This window comes from Mizuhopecten yessoensis, unplaced genomic scaffold (genome assembly GCF_002113885.1).
Source record: "Mizuhopecten yessoensis strain PY_sf001 unplaced genomic scaffold, ASM211388v2 scaffold716291, whole genome shotgun sequence".
Lineage (NCBI taxonomy): Eukaryota > Metazoa > Mollusca > Bivalvia > Pectinida > Pectinidae > Mizuhopecten > Mizuhopecten yessoensis.
In genome coordinates this window covers 1-21,692 of record NW_018480043.1, presented here as the reverse complement: position 1 = coordinate 21,692, position 21,692 = coordinate 1, and the positions used below count along the sequence as shown (strand labels likewise).

Here is a 21,692-nt window from a genome sequence, read left to right as displayed (position 1 = left end):
GACAATAATTATATTTGTAGCAAGATTTTCCAGGAGATTGAAGGCATTCGTATGGGAACGGCCTCTTCCGACTTTTTATTGTTGAGCATATCAGAACCTGTAACAAAATTCTAGTTAACTTCCCGTTCAGAATTCAGATATATCGACAATGTGATGTCGTTAGATAGAACGAAATGTATTGATCATATCGATTGTATATACCCTCCAGAGCTTGAAATACAGATCCTTCTACTTTATTGGCTTCTTCCGATCTTTACCTAGAACGTGACAAACAGGGATGGCTTACTACTACGCTGTACAATTAGCAGGTCGGATTCGATTTTTTGATCGTTAACTTTCCCTTTCTTTGAGATTACAGTAAATACTTGTTGCAGTTGTTTTTGTATCCAAATCGAATATCATGAGATACTGTAGATGTCTGCTGCTGACGGACAAACTTAAACTGCAAGTTTTCTAAAGTCAATGACAACAATATATATATGTTATGGTTACCATGTGGACCTCTTTGGGAAATATGCTATTTCTTCGATTAATATGAAGATCGATATTTTGATTATAATCATTATAGTGCCCTGTAGATTTTTTGTTAGTTTCTCAGTGATATGAAAACGTGACATAACATCGGTTTTACCTACATTTACATGGCCGGCGTTGTCGATGAAGCACGATATGCTGATGCTTCCGGAACACCTGGTCTTCTCCTCGCTGAATCTTTTCATGGGTCCCCATATCAATCTTTATTTTGCCATATTCTGCCTTAGTATTTACGATTTCTAATTCGAATTAGGGTTTTGTTGTCAATTCGATATTCTCTTGTATTTTTCTCAGCAACAACATTAAAGCGGATATCGGTGACTAACTTCAACAAGCAGTATGAACCACATTGTAGCACAATATAATCTCTAAAAATAATATGTAAGAAAACATCTACGATAAATAGATCGAGTCGATGGAAATATTTACTAAAACAAATGTCAAATTTTTCTTTGGGTCAAATTTATTCCGAAACGCATCTTAGCCAGATATATCTTACAAGTGTAATAGAGAAATCTGAATAACTAAAGTAGTCAAACCGAGATATATTTGTGCTTAATCATGGATATCCTATTATAAATATAGATCATATCAAGAACGTTATCGGGGTATCTCGAGTCAAAATCTTAGTTTTTCACACCTCGTGTTTAGAATATTGTTATTATCAATATTTTGTGTACAGAACACACATTTCTCTAGCTGCGTACTCTTTTACCCCGATACACTTTATTATTGTAGTTATCTTTATGATGACAGGTTTTTTCTGTTTTGTTATTGTTACACATACAGGCCCAGCTCCTGGCTGCTATACGAGATAAACACAAGAAGAAGGCTTTGAGGTTACTGGATGAAGGGGCTGGTGTGGATTACCGGGATGAGGTTAGGATTTACATAGTCAATCATTTGCTCTAGTTTTATCGATTTTGAATTCAAATGATCTTTCTCTCAGTCGAGAATATATGTGGAGGAAAAACCCTTCATTTAGCAAAGTGTCTAAAGGAAAGCGTAACTGAAGTCAATTGAAGTTTCCTTATCGTAATATGTCTACAATACTTACTTCTAATGTCGTTTTCTAATGTGTAAACCAATGTTAATTAAGTTCAAGAATGCTTTTGAAAACGGTTATTGTTTCTGCGTTTCTGCTTTGAACATCCGGATTGTCGTATATCCGCTCCTCCATACATTTGTAGCTGTTGATAGGTTTGAGTTCTTACAGACAGGTTCGGGTTCTTACAGATAGATTCGGGTTCTTACAGATAGGTTCGCCTTCTTACAGACAATAAAACATGGTCAACACTGAGGATTGCCATCTTAGCTGTGTTTCTCAAAACGAGGATCCACAAACAGTCGGTACATGTAATATGAGGAATGTTAAACTAACGGAACGCAATCGTCAACAAGAGCCTTGTTGCCGTCCTTTCACCAAATCAATTTGCTATCGGTTGAAAATTGTCTGTTTAACACTTGAATAAATGCGTTCACATATTTCCGTATCATGTATACTGTCATGGTCTCGTGTTCGCCTACACGAACAAAGATAAATAATACAGCTCCAGTTAAACTGTGGTAAGTATGTTTAGCTGAAATCGCACAGGATGAAAAAAAACCCCATATTTTTTGTTATTAATAAACAAATTGCAAACCGAAGACGCATGAATCAGATATCGATTGAATCAGGTGCACACTAATCGGTAACACTATATATGTGATATCATTTACAAGATAATCTATTTGAAAGGAAATTTCGCATTTGTATCAGAATTACAGGAGACACTCCATTTTTATTAGCATTACCATCATGAAATGACAGATTCAACATTGAAATATTAGATTTAAGATTCATACCAACATGCATTAGACATTTTAACATGAGGTCATTTAAATCATAAGCGTTTACTTGAATCGCATCATGACAAAACATACTTTCATCTGTGTCTGAAAGGACTTAAATAGAAAGAAGTAACGAAAAATAGCCGTATCTACGCTCATACCATTAATCTCAGTTATTACGTACACAAAATATTAATATTGCTTGTTCAGTACAAACTTAGCGCACGACCATTCCGAGGGATGTTATATCAGAAAACAGTTACATAATCTCTGTATATTTAACAGACGGGGTCCTATCCTTTACACTACGCGGCCAGTGAAGGGTATGATGACGTCATTGAAGTGCTGCTGGAGAAAGGCGCGAAAGTAACGGATTGGAACAACGTAAGTGAGCTGTACCGGCTTATTAGTTTATAACGATGTAAATGAGATGTAATAGTTTAAGTGTTGGTTTTATGTGCCTATTTCAATGCAAGGGATGTGAACATGTTTATTGGTTTGACATATTTTGAGTGATGATCCAGCTAAGTTCAGTTTAATGACGCATGAGTGAAGTGTACTAGTTTAATGACGTATGAGTGAAGTGAAGTGTACTAGTTTAATGACGTATGAGTGAAGTGAAGGGTACTAGTTTAATGACGTTTGAGTGAAGTGTACTAGTTTATTGCTGTAGAATAAAGTTAATAGTTTGGATTAGTTTATAACAAGGTAACCAGGGACCAGTTAACAGTTAATTGTTTCATATTAGAGTTTGTGAGGCTCAGCAGTTTGTTTTATACCAGATCTCTATTAGTCTGTTCCTTTTAGTTGAGTAGCCTGCCCTTACCTCTTGTTTTTAGGAGATATATATTTATGTAAATGGTTTGTTTCTAAATATGTAAATATTAATGCTGTGAGAGTGTATTTCCTTTACCGTAGAACGGACAGACGGCCGTTCATCAGGCTGCCATGCACGGACATGCACGATCCATAGTGACCCTGGTCGCCGGAGGCGCCGTCGTAGGAACGCTTGACAACGTAAGTTCTGACGTGTTAATAGGTTAATCAATGTAACGAGTTGATAAGTCATACTCAAAAACTAAGTTGAAAGTAAGAACCTATATATCTAATTTGAATGTACCACTTCTCACTTACCACTGTAGCAATACTATTATAGTTGTAACACTAGTACTATACTATATATATACTACTAAATCTCCTACACAACTATAAATCTAATAATATATCCCTGACGTATCTACAGTAGTATTAACCCCAACAGAAAGAGCGGGATAAAGCATTTTTGATAAATTGCTTTCATCTTCTCATTGAAATTAATGAAGAAATTGAGTTCTTCAAGGTCGACACAGAATATAAATAACAAAGCGATCCCTTTAACATGTGAATCTAAAGATAAATTTGAAATAGGACTTCATTCGGATATTTTTTAGTTTAATATATAACTGCATGCTCGTCTCACTAACATATGTTTTCAACAGAAGGGCTACCTCGCTCTGGAGTATGCCATCAAAAACAAGCACGTGACCGCAGTGAAACTTTTGTGTAAGTTCGGATCAGAACCTTTACTACTGGACTGGGTAAGTGGAATTGCTGTTTCAATACTATGTTAGTTGAATCTTTCCTTTCTTGTACATGACTGGGCTAGTACTTGTTTACATGACAGCATAAAAGAGACAACAACCGCTACCACAAAACTTCTATATGTTCAGGGGTGAGATAGATAGCATGGGATTCTGCAGAGAATATTGATGCACCATTATTTTGTGAGGACAGCTTCCAGTGACAACACCTTTCACAGCCATGGCTGCTATTAAGATCATCTTCGAACCGTCAGTAAAGTACGTTTACCGTTGTTTCGAAAAGGATGAATGCAAAACTTGAGATTAAGCAAAAATCCACATGATCGGGAATCGAACACCGGTCGTCTTGGTGTGTATATGACTTCAAGGCACAGGCATGGCAAGAGGCAGAAAGGTGTGACCTTCGTAATTTTATTCCAGTGCTACGTATCAAATAAATTAACTAAATGTGTCCTGTATATTAGTATGTTAAATATATAACAATGGCTAATATGCGTAAACGGTTTCCCACCGAAACCTTTGTTTGTGTATTATGGTTGAAAATATAAGTCAGGTTTCGCAAATATTGAAAAAAATAGTTTTTAATAAGGCAAGCAACCTTCGTTAATTATTTTTCCAACCTTTTCTTACCCTCGTTATATATTCCATCATAATTCACATTGATTATTTCTTAAATAAACCGCACTTGTAATTTTGACAGTCCTGGATTGCTGTACCTAACATAAAAAAGAAGAAGGACTTATTTGAAATGGCTAAGACAGTACAGCACCAGAACAGACTGATCCCCGGTTACCGACACAAGTGAGTATATGACAATTCATAGATGTAGTTAGGTCATGTGACATACACACGTGGGTGTGATGCATAACAGAAACAAGACACGTGACGTGCACACGTGAGTGTAAGATATTACATAATCATATCAGGAAGATACATGCGATAAGCTATTATAGAAACAGATCACTTGTCATACAAGTAAGAGATTAAGATTAATATGAAAATAAACTACCTTATTTCCATGTACAGTGATCGGTGGAACATGGTATCAATTAATTACAATATTATCAGTACCCCCCTATTGCATAGAATATATTAAGACTATTGTAACTGTCCGATATACATGTATATGAGATATGATCTGTTGGGATATGTAATACATTTGCATCTCGTGAAAATCTTAAGATATTTTATGTGCAGAGTAATATGAAGATAAAGACTTAGGCTGGTTGATATCACTCTATCGGGTTCAAATAACAACATATTGACCTCGACATAAGTCCATAATAGAAAAAATATATAGTATATGTTAGAACTCATGCTAGCTGAGCTCTTTGTAGACATATCCAAACAACAACAAAACGTGTGTTTCACGAAAGTGGTGTGCTAAAAACATGGCCTATCTAACGTGCTGAGTCTAAGTGACGATCTAAATGTATTGTCAAATTATGCTAACTCTTAATTATCAATTGATGAATTATTCGTAGGGGGATCATATTTGACGTGGCAAATGTCACTCCTGAGAAGGGGCCAAAACTACGTCTAGAGAAGACGGGTGTCGAGGTTAAAGTGGTGGAGGGTCAGGAGCCCTACTACCTGTATCTGTGTCAGACAGAGGAAGCGTACGGCAGCCCACCACCCTTGGGACCAGATGAAGAAGTGTTTGGTCACCTACTTGAATGTCAGACCTGGGGACCCCGGGTCCAGACCATCACCCTGATAGTTACCGTTAACCGGGTTCTCCGGCAAAACGAGGAGATCGTCCTACGACCAGCGACACCAGAGGGCAGTGTCGACAAAGTCAAGGTTCAAGAGGTGGGAACTGTCGTGTTTTTGTTATAGATAGGATTTCAAACAAGCCTTATTTTGAACGTTTTCATAGAGCACGATTAACGTCAGTAGAAATTGGAACGAGTTTAGCGTATCTAGCTAAGTGTCGGCATTTGCCGTTGGCCCGTCCGTACATTAAACTGCGTTTAGCTTCATCTCTCTTTAACTAGACGTCCAACATTCATCTAACTTCATATTTGGATACATTAGGCGGTGTGTTGCACAAATAAAGATAATGTCATTATTTGTTCTTAATATAAGATCGTTGATAAGAGTTAATTTTATCAGTTTCGCGAGCCTCTAGTGAGCAAATATGAGTATTCTTAACGAGTATCATAAATAATGTGAAGGTCGACGAATGCCTGGTCATATGACGTATTTACCATCGGTTTTTCTAACTTAGTTTCCATTGTCTTCATCGCAAGCCCCTGCAGGTCGGGTATTGGAGAAAACAATACACCTGCTGTAACCCACTGCATGTATCGTAAGAGGCGACTAATGCGGGAACCCACGCAGAATTGGGGGATTGCTTTTGTGCACTCTTCTTGCGGGCACAAAATCGATCAAAATAAATCTGCTGCACCCATTGCAATATTTGGGATCTGTATCTTTCTTTCTACTTCTAACTTACTTTGATGTTTAACGTTCGCCCAGGTGAGGAAGTCAATGGGTTTTGCCCCTATGCCGGGACATACCAGTCCTTAAAAATGATAGTTGTTATTTCCTGCTAAACGATCAGCATTTCCTGGGGAAATGGCAACATCTGGTTCAACTGTTGTCAGTATAATGTGACCAGGCAAAATGCTGTGCTAGGTGCCTTCTGTATGGTATTTCAGTGAGATAGCACCATAATGTCGGCATCAGATCCGCGCTATTCCAAGCAGGCAAGCACACTCACTTACCCTGTCTCCGGCACACATACACACATGTATGCATGGTTCATTATCCAATTATTTCAATTGTGAAAATGGATTGTTTCAAGGTGAAATTTTATCGCCATTATTGTTTACATTATATGTTAATGATTGCGAAATGCAATTTTTAATTGACAACTGTCAGTCGATAGAAATTCAAACACTGAATTTGTTCCTTTTGATGTACGCAGACGATACGGTGATTTTTTTCCGAAACGCCAGAGTGTCTGCAAGATATGTTAAACTCTTTAGAATCGTACACAAAAAAATGGGATCTAACAGTCAATACGGATAAAACAAAAATTCTTGTGTTCCGAAATGAGGGTATTTTGAGAAATAATGAATGTTGGAAATACAATGGTCGTCAGCTAGAAATTGTAAATGAATTTAACTACCTAGGAATCTTACTAAATTACAATGGAACTTTTAGAAAAACACAACAAAAAATTGCAGATCAGGGAAGAAAGGCTTTGTTTTCAGTTATGAATGTATGTCGGAAAAAATATTTTAATATTGAAACTCAATTATCAGTTTTTGATACGTATGTAAATAGCATTCTAAGCTACGGTTCTGAAATATGGGGCTTTCATAAAGCCCCAGATATTGAAAAAAATCATACTTTGTTTTGTAAACGACTGCTTGGCGTAAGAAAAAATACTTGTAATGTTATGGTTTATTTAGAACTTGGGAGGTATCCATTGTCATTGGTAAGAAAGTTAAGAATTATTAAATATTGGATTAAGTTAAAAAGGACTAGTAATTGTATTTTGCAAGCATGTTATAAAGATATGCTAGAGAATAAGGATAAATGGGTTTTAAACATAAAAAATGATTTATTTAGAATTGGCCTTGGTTACATATGGGAAACAGAAATAAATGATGATATGTGTTATAATGTTATTAGAGAAAGACTTATTGATATATATAGACAAGAATGCAAAGAAACCGTAAGAACATTTTCAAAGGGATATATCTATACATATCTTTATAACCAGTTTGATTTACAGTGTTACTTAAGAAAACCATTATCTAGAGAATATTTGAAAGAGATTACAAAAAATAGGTTATCTGCTCATAATCTAAATATAGAAAAAGGTAGATATCAAAATATTGAGGGTAGTCTTAGAGTGTGTACTGTATGTAATTTAAATGACGTTGAAGATGAGTTTTATTTTATGTTGAAATGTCCATGTTATTCGGATTTGCGTGTTAAATTTTTGAAAAAGTACTTTGTAAAAAAACAAGTATGTTTAAAATGATAAATCTATTTAATGTAAATAACACAAAAGAACTTGTCAATTTGGCCAAATATATAAAAGCGGCAAATGTAAGAAGAAACCAGTTAACTTAATTTGTTACACTCTCCATACTGTTTGTACATTGCTGGTATTGTATAGTATGTATTGCATGTATTGTATTGTATTGTCTGTAGATATTGTAAATATATCTTACTTTTGAAACCGATGAGTCAAACGACCCAAGGTAATAAAGAACTTGAACTTGAGCATACACATCATAAATGGAGGCACACCCTTAAATGGCCTTAGATGTTAATAGGACGTTAAACAAAATAAAAACAAACCAAACCGTCATCTAAATCTAATCGTCAATATTTCACAACCAAATCACTCAAAGCATCAAGAGTCTAAATTAACCGGCAATTGGAGAAATAGTCTAACACATATTAAATTTATTTTCAGTGTTTGGTATTCTAATAAACGTATTTCTCAGCGATAGTTTCTCTTGAACTCGATCGCCATTTTACGCTTCATAGTAAGAAGTAGGTCATGTTCACCTTGATGAATACAATTCATAGGAAACCAGACAAGCAGCGTAGCTGAATGCTTTAACAGGTGTGTTTCATAAAAATAGTATATAGCGGCTTTGTTACATTACATATCATAGGATAAGAAAGCATATCGAGTGTAGGTCCCTGTACTGTTTTCACTTCTCTGACTTTCGTGAGAGTTGATGTCTATCCAAGCGACAGCAGTTATAATGCCTGGTTACTAACACTTTCTAGACATTATATGAACAAAAGCCACATAACGCTCGTAAATAACAAATTTCACCATATGATTTTTATCGATAACTCTCTACAATTAATCTTTAAAAAGTGGAAATTTTCATCAAAGTTCCCTTTTTACTTTTTTCAATCGGGTTTAAAATAATGTCATTGCACTGTTGTTACACCGCACTAAGTTTTTTTTGTTCATCGAGAATGTGTGATGGTGTCGTAGTGAGGTCATATATTAGGTACACATTAGGATAAGAACAGGGCTATACAGACTGACATTCTCATAGACATTAGTTTAGTTTTTCTATCGAGTTATATTGATGTACTATCTTAATATTACTAGGTCACAACAGTTACAATAACTGTCCCTCTCCAACCCACTGGGATCACGAATTTCACCATGGCAAGCAGGGAGAAGAAACAGATTTTTAAGATTTCCAAAGAGGCAGTCGTGCTGAAACCGGAAAGTGAACCGGAAGCGGAAATCGACATCCCCGCCGGTACATTCGACTCTGGTGACCTCGTAGTCAAAGTAAGTGAATACATATGTAGTGAACTATGTTTTCATTATAGTGATTTATCACATAATCGGCCTGTTACTCGGTGAATTCGCCCGTGTAATATTTTTACATGTCACTAGTGTGATATACCCTGGAGCGTGTTTCATTGGCTATGCCAGTAAGAAATCGATTGTAACGTCATACTATGGGCAATGACGTGACGTCATAAATTGTGAATGGCGCAACAAAATGGCTGTCTTTGTTTGATTAAGCCATCTACATTTTGGCTTTAAAACCTGTCAAAATGTAAACTTTCTGAGTTATGTGATAAATTTGTTGTCATTTCATATGAGCTTTCATGAAACTCGTCTCGAAGTTGTAATTTTTGCTCGCCAGGGCTCGCAAAAATAAAAACTTCCAAAACTCGTCTCATAATATCTCATATGAAATGAAAATTCATTTAAGATCCTATATATATTACTTTCATTTCTGTAACGATAGAAGTATTGATGTCTCCATCAATTAAAACGGAACACTACCTGCTGACGTTGACGAATACATAAGCATCCGACTGGGCTCAAAGTAACAACTGAAAGATTGTGGAGTGAACACTCGACATCAGGGCTACTTGAGGAAGCATGTGTTTGTTTATTACAAACGGATGTATGAATGAATTCCAAGTACTGATTAAACAGCGATATTGATTGATATTAATCATTCGATTTGAAAAAAATGAGAAGAAAAAATAAGAGAGAACAACTTAAATGAAAAGACAAGTGTTCTTCTACTTAACTCAATTTACACTTGTACATGCAAACATACAATAAACCCACCAATACAGTGAATTATCATGTCAAAAAATAGAATAGGTCTCTCTGGATATTTGATGTCTCTATAATTTTGATCGAGATAGAATTCGTAAAACATACGTGCTAAGATGTCGCTCTGAAGTGTCAAAGTACCATAATAACAAAATACCAAAATATAACAACCAGGGAATTACAAATATGGGTCTAAGATCATAGCATAAGGGAGCCACTTCGGTAAAAGTTTCAAAAAAGGTACATACATCATGCTTACCATGTACCACAGAGAACATAAAGTGAACAGATACTTTGTACCTAGGAAACGTATCAAATTTAGTATTACACTGACTCGGGATAAACTGACTGGTAGGATTGAAACGGTGGAAAATATGTACCAAAGTGTTGCTATCAAGTCTCATGTGTGGAATATAGGATTAGGTTAGAGATTGACTAAAACCACACCGTGAAATTGTAACACCGTGGAATTCAAGTATATTACAGCAGAGTAAAAAGATTACCCTCTAGTGGACACACGACGTTAAATAAATGACGCAGCTATGTTTGGAGCTGAACAAATATATACTTAAATAATTTGATGACCTACTTAGATCAATGACGGCTGATTAGTCTGAAAGATTACCTCTAAACTCTAGATTTTCGTTCCATTTCCGTCGACGTTATGAATACAAATAATGTTTCTGTCAAACTGACCGCCTTCAGTACTTCATCGTTTGCATTGCACACAGAGTTGAAGATGTCCCTAACGATACCCATTAGATCAAATCGAGAAAAACATCAGCGTTTTGATAGTTTGTGACATATTATGGTTAACATTTATTTTTCCTTCTTCTTTTGTTTTCGACGGTCATTGGGAAATGATAAGGCTTATATATTGGTATGTGTAAGCGATTCCTCACTCTTCACCATTTGAGAAGAAGTTATTTTGGTTTGTTTCTTTATATAGGAATTTGTTTTTTCAGCGTGTGGATCAATTTATCATATTTGATATGTAACTTTACATATTTGCATAACACAATGATATTTCGTTCTGTGTAGTATTGTCAATACTCTAACTCAATGTTCTAGTTTGTGGACACGACAAAGGCCATGCCTGAACTTGAGCAAAATAACCAGGATCCGGGCGAGTCCGGAGATGACCCAGTCCTGCTGACAAACATCCTTGACATCTGCACTACTGACGGCCAGCAGCCCCAAAAGGACATTCAGATGATGTTGCCAGTCAATGTTAAAAACAAATCGAAAGACGTTGTTGTGCTGGTGACCTCGAACCCGGACCCAAACCTAGAGAAATGGGATTGGGAGGTCATTCCAGCAGAAATAAATGGCGCTGGCAAAGCTGTGTTTACAGTTAAACACTTTTCCTCGTAAGTAGATAACACTTTATATTCAGAGAAATGATGATTATTTTTCGAGTGGTAACATCTTTCGTTACCTTAGATAAGGTGCGCTGTCTCAAAGTTTTTAACTTTTACATGCGTAACAAGCCAACATACTTGCTGACCTGGTCGTGGTGTTGGTGTACATTTATGCGTTAGGTAGTTTATTGTGTTGGTGAAACTATGTTACATGGGTTCTTTGAAAGTACAGGTACTTTCTGTAGGAACTCCCACATCAGTTGGACAGGTAAGTATAGGTAATTTCTGTAGGGACTCCCTCATCAGTTGGACAGGTAAGTACAGGTACTTTCTGTAGGGGCTCCCACATCAGTTGGACAGGTAAATATAGGTACTTTCTGTAGGAACTCCCACATCAGTTGGACAGGTAAGTATAGGTAATTTCTGTAGGTTCTCCAACATCAGTTGGACAGGTAAGTATAGGTACTTTCTGTAGGGACTCCCACATCAGTTGGACAGGTAAGTATAGATAATTTCTGTAGGGACTCCCACATCAGTTGGATAGGTAAGTATAGGTACTTTCTGTAGGGACTCCCACATCAGTTTGACAGGTAAGTATAGGTAATTTCTGTAGGGACTCCCACATCAGTTGGACAGGTAAGTATAGGTAATTTCTGTAGGGACTCCCTCATCAGCTGGACAGGTAAGTATAGGTAATTTCTGTAGGTTCTCCCACATCAGTTGGACAGGTAAGTATAGGTAATTTCTGTAGGGACTCCCACTTTAGAAGTTCTTGAATTAAAATCGCCCACAAGCATGATTTTTTTTTATTTTCATGTGATAACATAATCAACTCATCCCCAATTAGGGACTCCCACATCAATTGGACAGGTAATGTAGGCGATTTCTGTAGGGACTCCCACATCAGTTGGACAGGTAAGTATAGGTAATTTCTGTAGGATTTCAGATATTATTTCCAACACTCAGACACATGGAAATGTGTAACATGAGGTACATGTACATGAATTCATATATTAAATTTTGACAGGATGGACAGGTGCATGCATGTATACAAGCAAAATTGTATTGACACTCAGACACATATTATGTGTTACATGAGGAAATAAAGTTGCATATATGAAAAATGAAGTACAATATATATATTTGTATACACATGTATAACTGAGAGAATGGACAGTTAAATTTAGAATCGGTACGGTATAGTAACATGATATGACATACAATGGAAAATACATAGCAAAAAGAAAAAAGAAAAAAACATACGTATAATTCACAAGTTATTTAACTATTAACAGTTATACATATGCATCATTCACAAAAGAGGAGCCATTTTCGTTAGGAAAATAGATAAACCTGTCAGAACTCGTTGATTGCATAATGATAAAAGACCTTTAAACTTATAAATATTTGGGTTTGTGCAATAATAACGAGGAATATATTTGTAACGTAAGGTGGATATAGTTATATTATTACATTCAAATAGATAATGAAATTCATCTCCGACACTTTCCGCGCACAAATTACATAGTCGATTATCTCGGGGTATGTTATACCATCTACCTGTTTCAATTGGAAACTTCAAATTCGAAGTGCGCAGTTTTGTTATTGGTGTTCTTATATGTTCTGGCAGATTTAAAAAATATTTTTCTAGACCAAATTCCGTTTTAAATAGAGTGTAGAACTGCCCACGAGATGAGCTAGTAATGTCATCGAACCATTGCTGTACAAAGTGATCGTGAAGCCGTTGTTTTAAAATGCATTTGTAAAATCCATCAGGCATCTGTAATTTATTATCAAATATGTAAGAAAATCCCGTTTCATTGAAAATACCTTTTATATAGTTAATCAATTTGAACTGAAGAGTATCATCGTTTTTGCATATGTAAAGCCAGTCGTAGAAATATGCTGCTGAGTTTGTTTTCATTACTAATTATTCTATTCCAAAAACCTAACATTCTTAGTTTAACATTTATTTCCAATGGCACACGACCTAGCTCGCCATAAATCATAAAATTAGGCGTTGTGGATCTCATTTTAAGAATTCTTTTACAAAACTTGAGATGAATCTGTTCGATTATTTTCAGGTTTACGAATCCCCATACATCCGATCGGGCCCATCCATACAATAGAATCGGTTCCACTAAAGAATCAAATAGTTTTAATTGTAAATCTATAGGAAGAGAAAGGTTCCTGAATTTTTTGTATATAGCAAATATTGACTTTTGGGCCTGGTTGATCAATCTGCGTTTTGTGTTTACAAAACTGCCATTATAATTAAATGTTATTCCTAAGTAAGTAAAATTATCTACAATTTCTAAAATTTCATTTTGTAATACAAATACAGTCATGTCGTTGTTTACTTTTTCCTCTTGCGAAAAACCATGACTTTTGTTTTATTTACATTTATATTAAGCTTCCAAATCTTACAATACTGCTGGAATACATTCAAAGCACTCTGCAGTCCCTCTGGACTTTCTGAAAATAGGACACTGTCATCAGCGTATAGGAGTACAAAATTTTCTACAAAAATATGTAGTTCATTATACAGCTTATCCCGTACATTTTCGAGTGGAACACAATTTAAAGAAGCAAAATAACTTTCAATGTCATTAAGAAATATTGAAAAAAGAAAGGGGGATAAATTTTCCCCTTGTCTAACCCCGATCAAGCAGGGGAACAAATCTGACGTTTTCGAGTTGAATTAAACACAGGATTTAATATTAGTATACATGTTATAGATAACTTCGAAACATTTCCCGTTTATATTGCTGCTATGTAATTTTTGCCACAGACCTGCTCTCCAGATATCAAATGCCTTTTTAAAATCGATAAAGGTACAGTATAGCTTTTTGCCACTTGAAAGATATATAGAAATGAGTATATGCATAATAAAAACGTTGTCTGTAGTTGAATGACCTTTTCTGAACCCTGCCTGACTTCGAGATATTAAATCAATTTGTTTTTCATATTCATTAAGACGGGTATTGATGATTGAAGTAAATAGTTTACCAAGACAACTAATTAAAGTGATAGCTCTATAATTATCAGGGTCTTCTGGACTTCCCTTATTTTTGTATATTGGTTTGATAATGCCGACACTCCAACTTTCCGGAATAATTCCCGTGTCTAATATTATATTGAACAATTTACAATAGACTGTGGTCATTTCCGGTGGGGAATTTTTCAGATATTCATTTAAAACGCGGTCCGGGCCGGACGCTTTATTATTTTTTAATGATTTAATAGCTTTTTGTATTTCTGATTCAGTAATTGGTACATTCAATGTATTGTTGACGTCATCATCATTATCAAAACTGTCGTTATCAACCTCGTCATTATTACTGTCCTCTTCGAGTGAATTAAGTTTCTTAAAATAGTCATATAGGTCGTCAATAGGTATGTCTGGTGTAGTATTTTTATTTTGTGAAAATTTATTAAGTGTTTTCCAGAATGCTTTAGGGTCTCGTTTGGAATTCTCTCTTAATTCTTTTGTGCATTTCTCTTGATATTTTTTGTAATTTTTCCTTAGTTGTTTTCTGTATTCTCTCCCTTTTTTATTCATCGTGTGCTTGGTTTCCGTTAACTTGTTAAATTTATATCTAATTTTATATTTATTAAAGGCGTTTCTAGCAAGTTTACAATCGTGGTTAAACCATGGCTTATTTACATTTTTGTACTTATTTTTACGACGGTGCGACACACCTATTGTATTAGTGGCGCTATTTGTTAACACAGTGGATATGTCGGTCACTAGACCATTTACCTGTTCGTTGGTAATAGTATCACTAAGTAAAACATTATTTAGATTTATATTAATACTATGTAAGTTGTTTTTCACTTCTTGTGAAAAAATGCCGATTTCATGTAATCCCATCTGATATAGTCTCCGTCTGAAAGACTTTCTTTTTCGTGAATATTTTTTTTCAACGGAAACATAAACGAGAAATTTATTAGATTATGCACGTCTGAAAAGAGTGGGTTAAAATCATTAATTTCAAAATATGTTATTAACGGGAAAAAATCAGCAGTCAATATAAGGTAATCGACAACACTAGAATCTTTACAGGTAGTTCTCCCTATATACTTATCACAAGAAACTCGTCCATTTGCAATAAATAAAGAGCATCGTTTGCACATTTCGATTAGTTTTGACCCATAGTTATTAATACGTCCTTTATCTTGGGTACATTTTGAGAGGGGGATATCATGTTGAACTAATCTCTGGAAAGAAAACATATTGTCGATGATCAAATTGTTTTCAGCAATGTCTAAAATGTCATATAAATTTTCATCAGGTTCAATATAATCTACAACTTTAGAAGTTCTTGAATTAAAATCGCCCACAAGCATGATTTTTTTTATTTTCATGTGATAACATAATCAACTCATCCTCAATTAGGGACTCCCACATCAGTTGGACAGGTAAGTATAGGTAATTTCTGTAGGGACTCCCACATCAGTTTGACAGGTAAGTATAGGTAATTTCTGTAGGAACTCCCACATCAGTTGGACAGGTAAGTATAGGTAATTTCTGTAGGAACTCCCAGATCAGTTGGACAGGTAAGGATAGGTAATTTCTGTAGGGACTCCCACATCAGTTGGACAGGTAAGTTTAGGTAATTTCTGTAGGGACTTCCACATCTGTTACCAAAAAGAGATATGATGGAAGGTGAGCTTGCGGTTCCTCCTATCAGCTCAAGTATATGAATAATTCGGTTGACAAAATATTTTCTCGAGCTTAATTATTGTAACATACTAGTTTTAAGGTTAGCCATGGAATTCCAACAAACGTATCAGAGCGAGCTGGAAACTGCTTTATACATTTGGGTCAAAAAACATTTTGTTTATGTCAAGTTGGAGGTTTGGTCTACAGCTGGTTGATCCTGTTGAGGCGCTGCTAATTTTCTATTTATTACATTTTAAAGCAGTAAACATAAAACACGTAATGGATTAAAAAAAGGGCGGAATCAGAAACGCCATTTTCTAAGGACGTCACGCTTGACAGCAAGGCTGCGCGCAATTTTAATGAGATACTCAATGCAATTTCGACGTTGTATGCTATTTTCTGGTATGATTGCTTATACACATGTTATAAATTGTATATTTATGTAAATACTTAAGTATGTGTACCTAACATTTACCATAACAACCACTTATTCTACCATCGCTTCATTTGAATCTGATCAAAAAATATTTGCCTTTGAATGCAGCGAATAGAAGTTATGGTTAAGATTAGAATAGTCAATACCTAAAAGTGATATTTTCACACTGTGAAAGATATCAATTTTATCAAGTTGATAGAATCCGATGTTTCACTGGCAGAAATGTAATAAATTGATGTTATTATATAGTCTACATTAGACACATATAGTCTTTGTTAAACACATATCCCGTTTATGCATTTTTCTCCAGTATCCCTTTTTATTCCCAATACCTGTTTGGTGAGGAAAATGGATACATTTGATATAATGTTCCATCAACCTTTGAATAAGTAAACAATCTAAGGTTAATATTATCTATACATGTGTGGTAGTTATCTTCACATTTCTCCCTTATTTTCTTCTCCAGTTCTCCTTCCTTTCTTCCTTCCATTCCTTTTAACTTCTTTCCTATGATAAATAAATAATTTTTTAGTTTTATCATGTACACTTGTAATTTGTATAATTATATGGTAAATAATATAGGTCTAAACCTATTCCGAGATGATATCTGCACCAAGTGTCAAGCATGCCAGTATCGCATATTCTGTGAATTTATTTTTTATTAGAAAATACTATTAATTTATCCAAATCTCCAATAAATGAATGAATAAATAAAATAAAAAAATTGAACTGTATTCTATTCAGAATTATACACATGTCTGTAACAGGATTGGTGTCAAATATTCCGAAAGCGCGTAATTTGATTTACTTGCAGCCACGATCAGAATATAATATTTTTGTCTGCAATTTTGCTCCACATTTTAGAGCTATATTTCTTAACAGTATTAAGTTTAATGTTCGATTGTGACATCTACTCTGCAGAACGGTATATCATCTGTAAATATTCCGTAGAATGTTACTAGGGGTTTACAGAATGCCCTGATAATAACAAAACCTACTTTTGATACATTACCATTGAACCTGCGGTCCCCGAATATATATATATATATGTGAATTGTTATCTACTGTTTATATCATAATTCCAGAAATATCGTGATTTCAAGGCCTCGATTTGATGCCGATCCTGAAGGTGTGCAGGATTTAAGTAGAAATGCCCATCTGAGAAACCGCAAAGTTGAGTTCTTAGTCGCTTTGAAAAAACCGGAAGTGGACGAAACTAAAACGGATATGATTATAACATGTGGAACAAAACGTCAAATTAGTTCGGCGAAGAGGAAATATTATGAGAGCTACAAGTGCTTCATCGCAGGACAAAACACCGATTTACCGATGGTTCCCGAAGGTCAGACCTTTAAGGTAAGAAATATTCTAAGAGCTGCACGTGATTGAAATAGAGATCAGTCACTGATTTAGCTATGGTTTCCGAGGGACAGAGAAACTCGATAAAATATATGATAACAGGAAGACTGGATTTATTGTTTGACAAAACACTGTTTAACCAATAGTTCTCACGGGACAGAAGTATACGGTATAAATAGGATTACAACCACTCTGAATTAAATGATGAACAAAACAATGCTTTGACAAGGGGGACCAAGAGGCAAAAGTTTACGGTAAAAACACGATAGCAAGCACAAAGATTAATTGTGGAACAAGACACTGCTTTACTATTATACCAATAGTTCTCGAGGGGTATAGGTTTACGTTGAAAGTATGACAACAAGCATATGTAATTTATTGTGGTACTAAACAATACTTTACTAATGGCTCCAGAAGGGCAGAGGTAACTTGAGAAATGGGATAATAGCTACACATGGTTCGGTATAGAGAATGTCTGCCGATATGTTTCGAATCATTTGCATTTCATTAACTTACCCCAAAGCTCAAACGGCAAACAGTTTCTGCAACTTTGTTTTGATAAACTAGACCACTTGGACACAATAGTAAAATGTACCACGTGTACTGTATACTGACACTGTAACGCACTATGGTTCCAATGCATGATCGTGCACTATTACTTATCTACATTGGGGTTATCTTATACTGTATGTCTGTTTTTCATACATTGTATTTGTTGTTTTAGTTATAGTGTATTACATTTGTATTTATTTTATACTGTGTTTCTACTGTACATACAGTGTATTTCTGATGTACATACAATGTATTTATAATGTACATACACTGTAATTTACTGTACATACAACGTTATTTACTGTACATACACTGAAGTTAACTGTACTTATACTGTAATTCTATTGTACATTTAATGCTTCTACTGTATTTCTACTGTACATACTGTATTTCAACTGTATTTCAGCTGTATATACACTTTATTTCTACTCTACATACACTGTATGTCTACTGTACATACACTGTAATTTACTTTACAAACCTTGTAACTAACTGTTCATATACTGTATATCTACTGTATTTTTACTGTACATACACTGTATCTCTACTTAATATACAATGTATTTCTACTTAATATACAATGTATTTCTACTGTACATATACTGTATTTCTACTGAACATACACTGTGTTTCTACTGTACATACAGTGTATTTCTACTGAACATACACTGTATTTCTACTGAACATACACTGTGTTTCTACTGAACATACACTGTATTTCTACCGAACATACACTGTATGTCTACTGTACATACACTGTATTTCTACTGTACATACACTGTATGTCTACTGTACATACACTGTATTTCTACTGTACATACAGTGTATTTGTACTGTACATACACTGTATTTCTACTGAACATACACTGTGTTTCTACTGTAGATACACTTTATTTCTACTGAACATACAGTGTATTTGTACTGTACATACGCTGTATGTCTCCTGTGCATACATTGTCTTTCTACTGAACATACACAGTGTTTCTACTGAACATACACTGTATTTCTACTGTACATTCACTGTATTTCTACTGAACATACACTGTATTTCTTCTGAACATACACTGTATTTCTACTGAACATACATTGTGTTTCTACTGTACATACACTGTATGTCTGCTGTACATACAGTGTATTTCTACTGTACATACACTGTATTTCTATTGAACATACAGTGTATTTGTACTGTACATACGCTGTATGTCTCCTGTGCATACATTGTCTTTCTACTGAACATACACAGTGTTTCTACTGAACATACACTGTATTTCTACTGAACATACACTGTATGTCTACTGAACATACATCGTGTTTCTACTGAACATACACTGTATTTCTACCGAACATACACTGTATGTCTACTGTACATACATTGTATTTCTACTGTACATACACTGTATGTCTACTGAACATACACTGTATTTCTACTGTACATTCACTGTATTTCTACTGAACATACACTGTATTTCTTCTGAACATACACTGTATTTCTACTGAACATACATTGTAATTCTACTGAACATACACTGTATTTCTACTGTACATTCACTGCATTTCTACTGAACATACACTGTATTTCTACTGAACATACACTGTATGTCTACTGAACATTCACTGTGTTTCTACTGAACATACACTGTATGTCTACTGTATATACATTGTATATCTACTGTACATACACTGTATTTCTACTGAATATACACTGTATTTCTACTGAACATACATTGTGTTTCTACTGTACATACACTGTATGTCTACTGTACATACAATGTATTTCTGTTGAACATACATTGTGTTTCTACTGAACATACATTGTATTTCTACTGAACATACACTGTGTTTCTACTGAACATACACTGTATTTCTACTGAACATACATTGTGTTTCTACTGTACATACACTGTATGTCTACTGAACATACATGTATTTCTACTGTACATACACTGTATTTCTACTGAACATTCACTGTGTTTCTACTGTACATACAGTGTATTTCTACTGAACATACACTGTATTTCTACTGTACATACACTGTATGTCTACTGTACATACAATGTATTTCTGTTGAACATACATTGTGTTTCTACTGAACATACATTGTGTTTCTACTGTACATACACTGTATGTCTACTGAACATACACTGTATGTCTACTGTATATACATTGTATTTCTACTGTACATACACTGTATTTCTACTGAACATACACTGTATGTCTACTGTATATACATTGTATTTCTACTGTACATACACTGTATTTCTACTGAACATACACTGTATTTCTACTGAACATACACTGTATTTCTACTGTACATTCACTGTATTTCTACTGAACATACACTGTATTTATACTGTACATATATTTTAATTTACTGTACATACAATGTAATGATACTGTAAGGGTGAGTATGACGGAGTCACATAAACCATATGCTGTGAATATACTCCCCTTGTACATGTACTGTTGTTTTATGATACTTAAAACTAACATCTATGATTCATATACAAAACAAATACAGAAAGGATAAGTATTACTCTCCAAACACACCCACACACCCTCCGACACACACACATTATCACACACAACAACACATAAACACACATCCAAACACATGAAAGAATGGTGGTGCAATATTTCGGCATACCGTTTCTATTACCAAAATAAATTGTACGTTCATGTACTTGTTTCAGATTGTAATTCGTGGCAACTTAAAAGAAGGAAGTGACGACGAGAATATGAAGCTAATATTTAAGAGCGGCGATCAAGAAAGTTCCCGTGCCCTGGAAATCGTCAGTACCTGTCCCGACCAACTGCAACTGTCAGGGGAGGTGGTAATAATCAAGAAAACTAAGACTCTTACAGTTGAGCAAGTCGATGCGGGTTGTTTCGATTTTTGTTGTAGTAGATGTAGAAGAAGTACAAAAGTGGAGGTCAAGGAGCCCAACACCTTACCACAACCCATGTGTATAATACCGTTCAACATTACACTGACCAGGCGGGGGGAGTTCCAATTAATACCGTAAAACACCTCCTATACACTGGCCAGGCGCGCCGAGTTCCAATAAATACCGTAATACACTACCTATACACTGACCAGGCGGAGTGAGTTCCAATTAATACCGTAATACACCTCCTATACACTGGCCAGGCGGGCCGAGTTCCAATAAATACCGTAATACACTACCTATACGCTGACCAAGCGGGGTGAGTTTCAATCAATACCGTAAAACACTACCTATACACTGACCAGGCGATTGATTGATTGATTGATAGGTTTTACGTCCGCTTCACTACC

The 21,692-nt window shown here is 35.1% G+C and overlaps 1 protein-coding gene across 1 annotated transcript in view; it reads left to right on the top strand.

The window, feature by feature from the left end:
* The window catches only part of LOC110442700, a gene marked incomplete at its 3' end in the record, with an annotated part of 30,197 nt that extends 8,781 nt beyond the window's left edge, over positions 1 to 21,416 (top strand). Inside the window, exons 2-11 of the mRNA XM_021486420.1 lie at positions 1,324 to 1,413; positions 2,650 to 2,748; positions 3,283 to 3,381; positions 3,843 to 3,941; positions 4,645 to 4,745; positions 5,429 to 5,756; positions 9,046 to 9,234; positions 11,095 to 11,393; positions 17,572 to 17,842; positions 21,088 to 21,416. Coding sequence (XP_021342095.1) covers positions 1,324 to 1,413; positions 2,650 to 2,748; positions 3,283 to 3,381; positions 3,843 to 3,941; positions 4,645 to 4,745; positions 5,429 to 5,756; positions 9,046 to 9,234; positions 11,095 to 11,393; positions 17,572 to 17,842; positions 21,088 to 21,416 — 1,904 coding nt within the window. The remainder of the gene's footprint in view (positions 1 to 1,323; positions 1,414 to 2,649; positions 2,749 to 3,282; positions 3,382 to 3,842; positions 3,942 to 4,644; positions 4,746 to 5,428; positions 5,757 to 9,045; positions 9,235 to 11,094; positions 11,394 to 17,571; positions 17,843 to 21,087) is intronic.
* Positions 21,417 to 21,692: the final 276 nt, after the last annotated feature.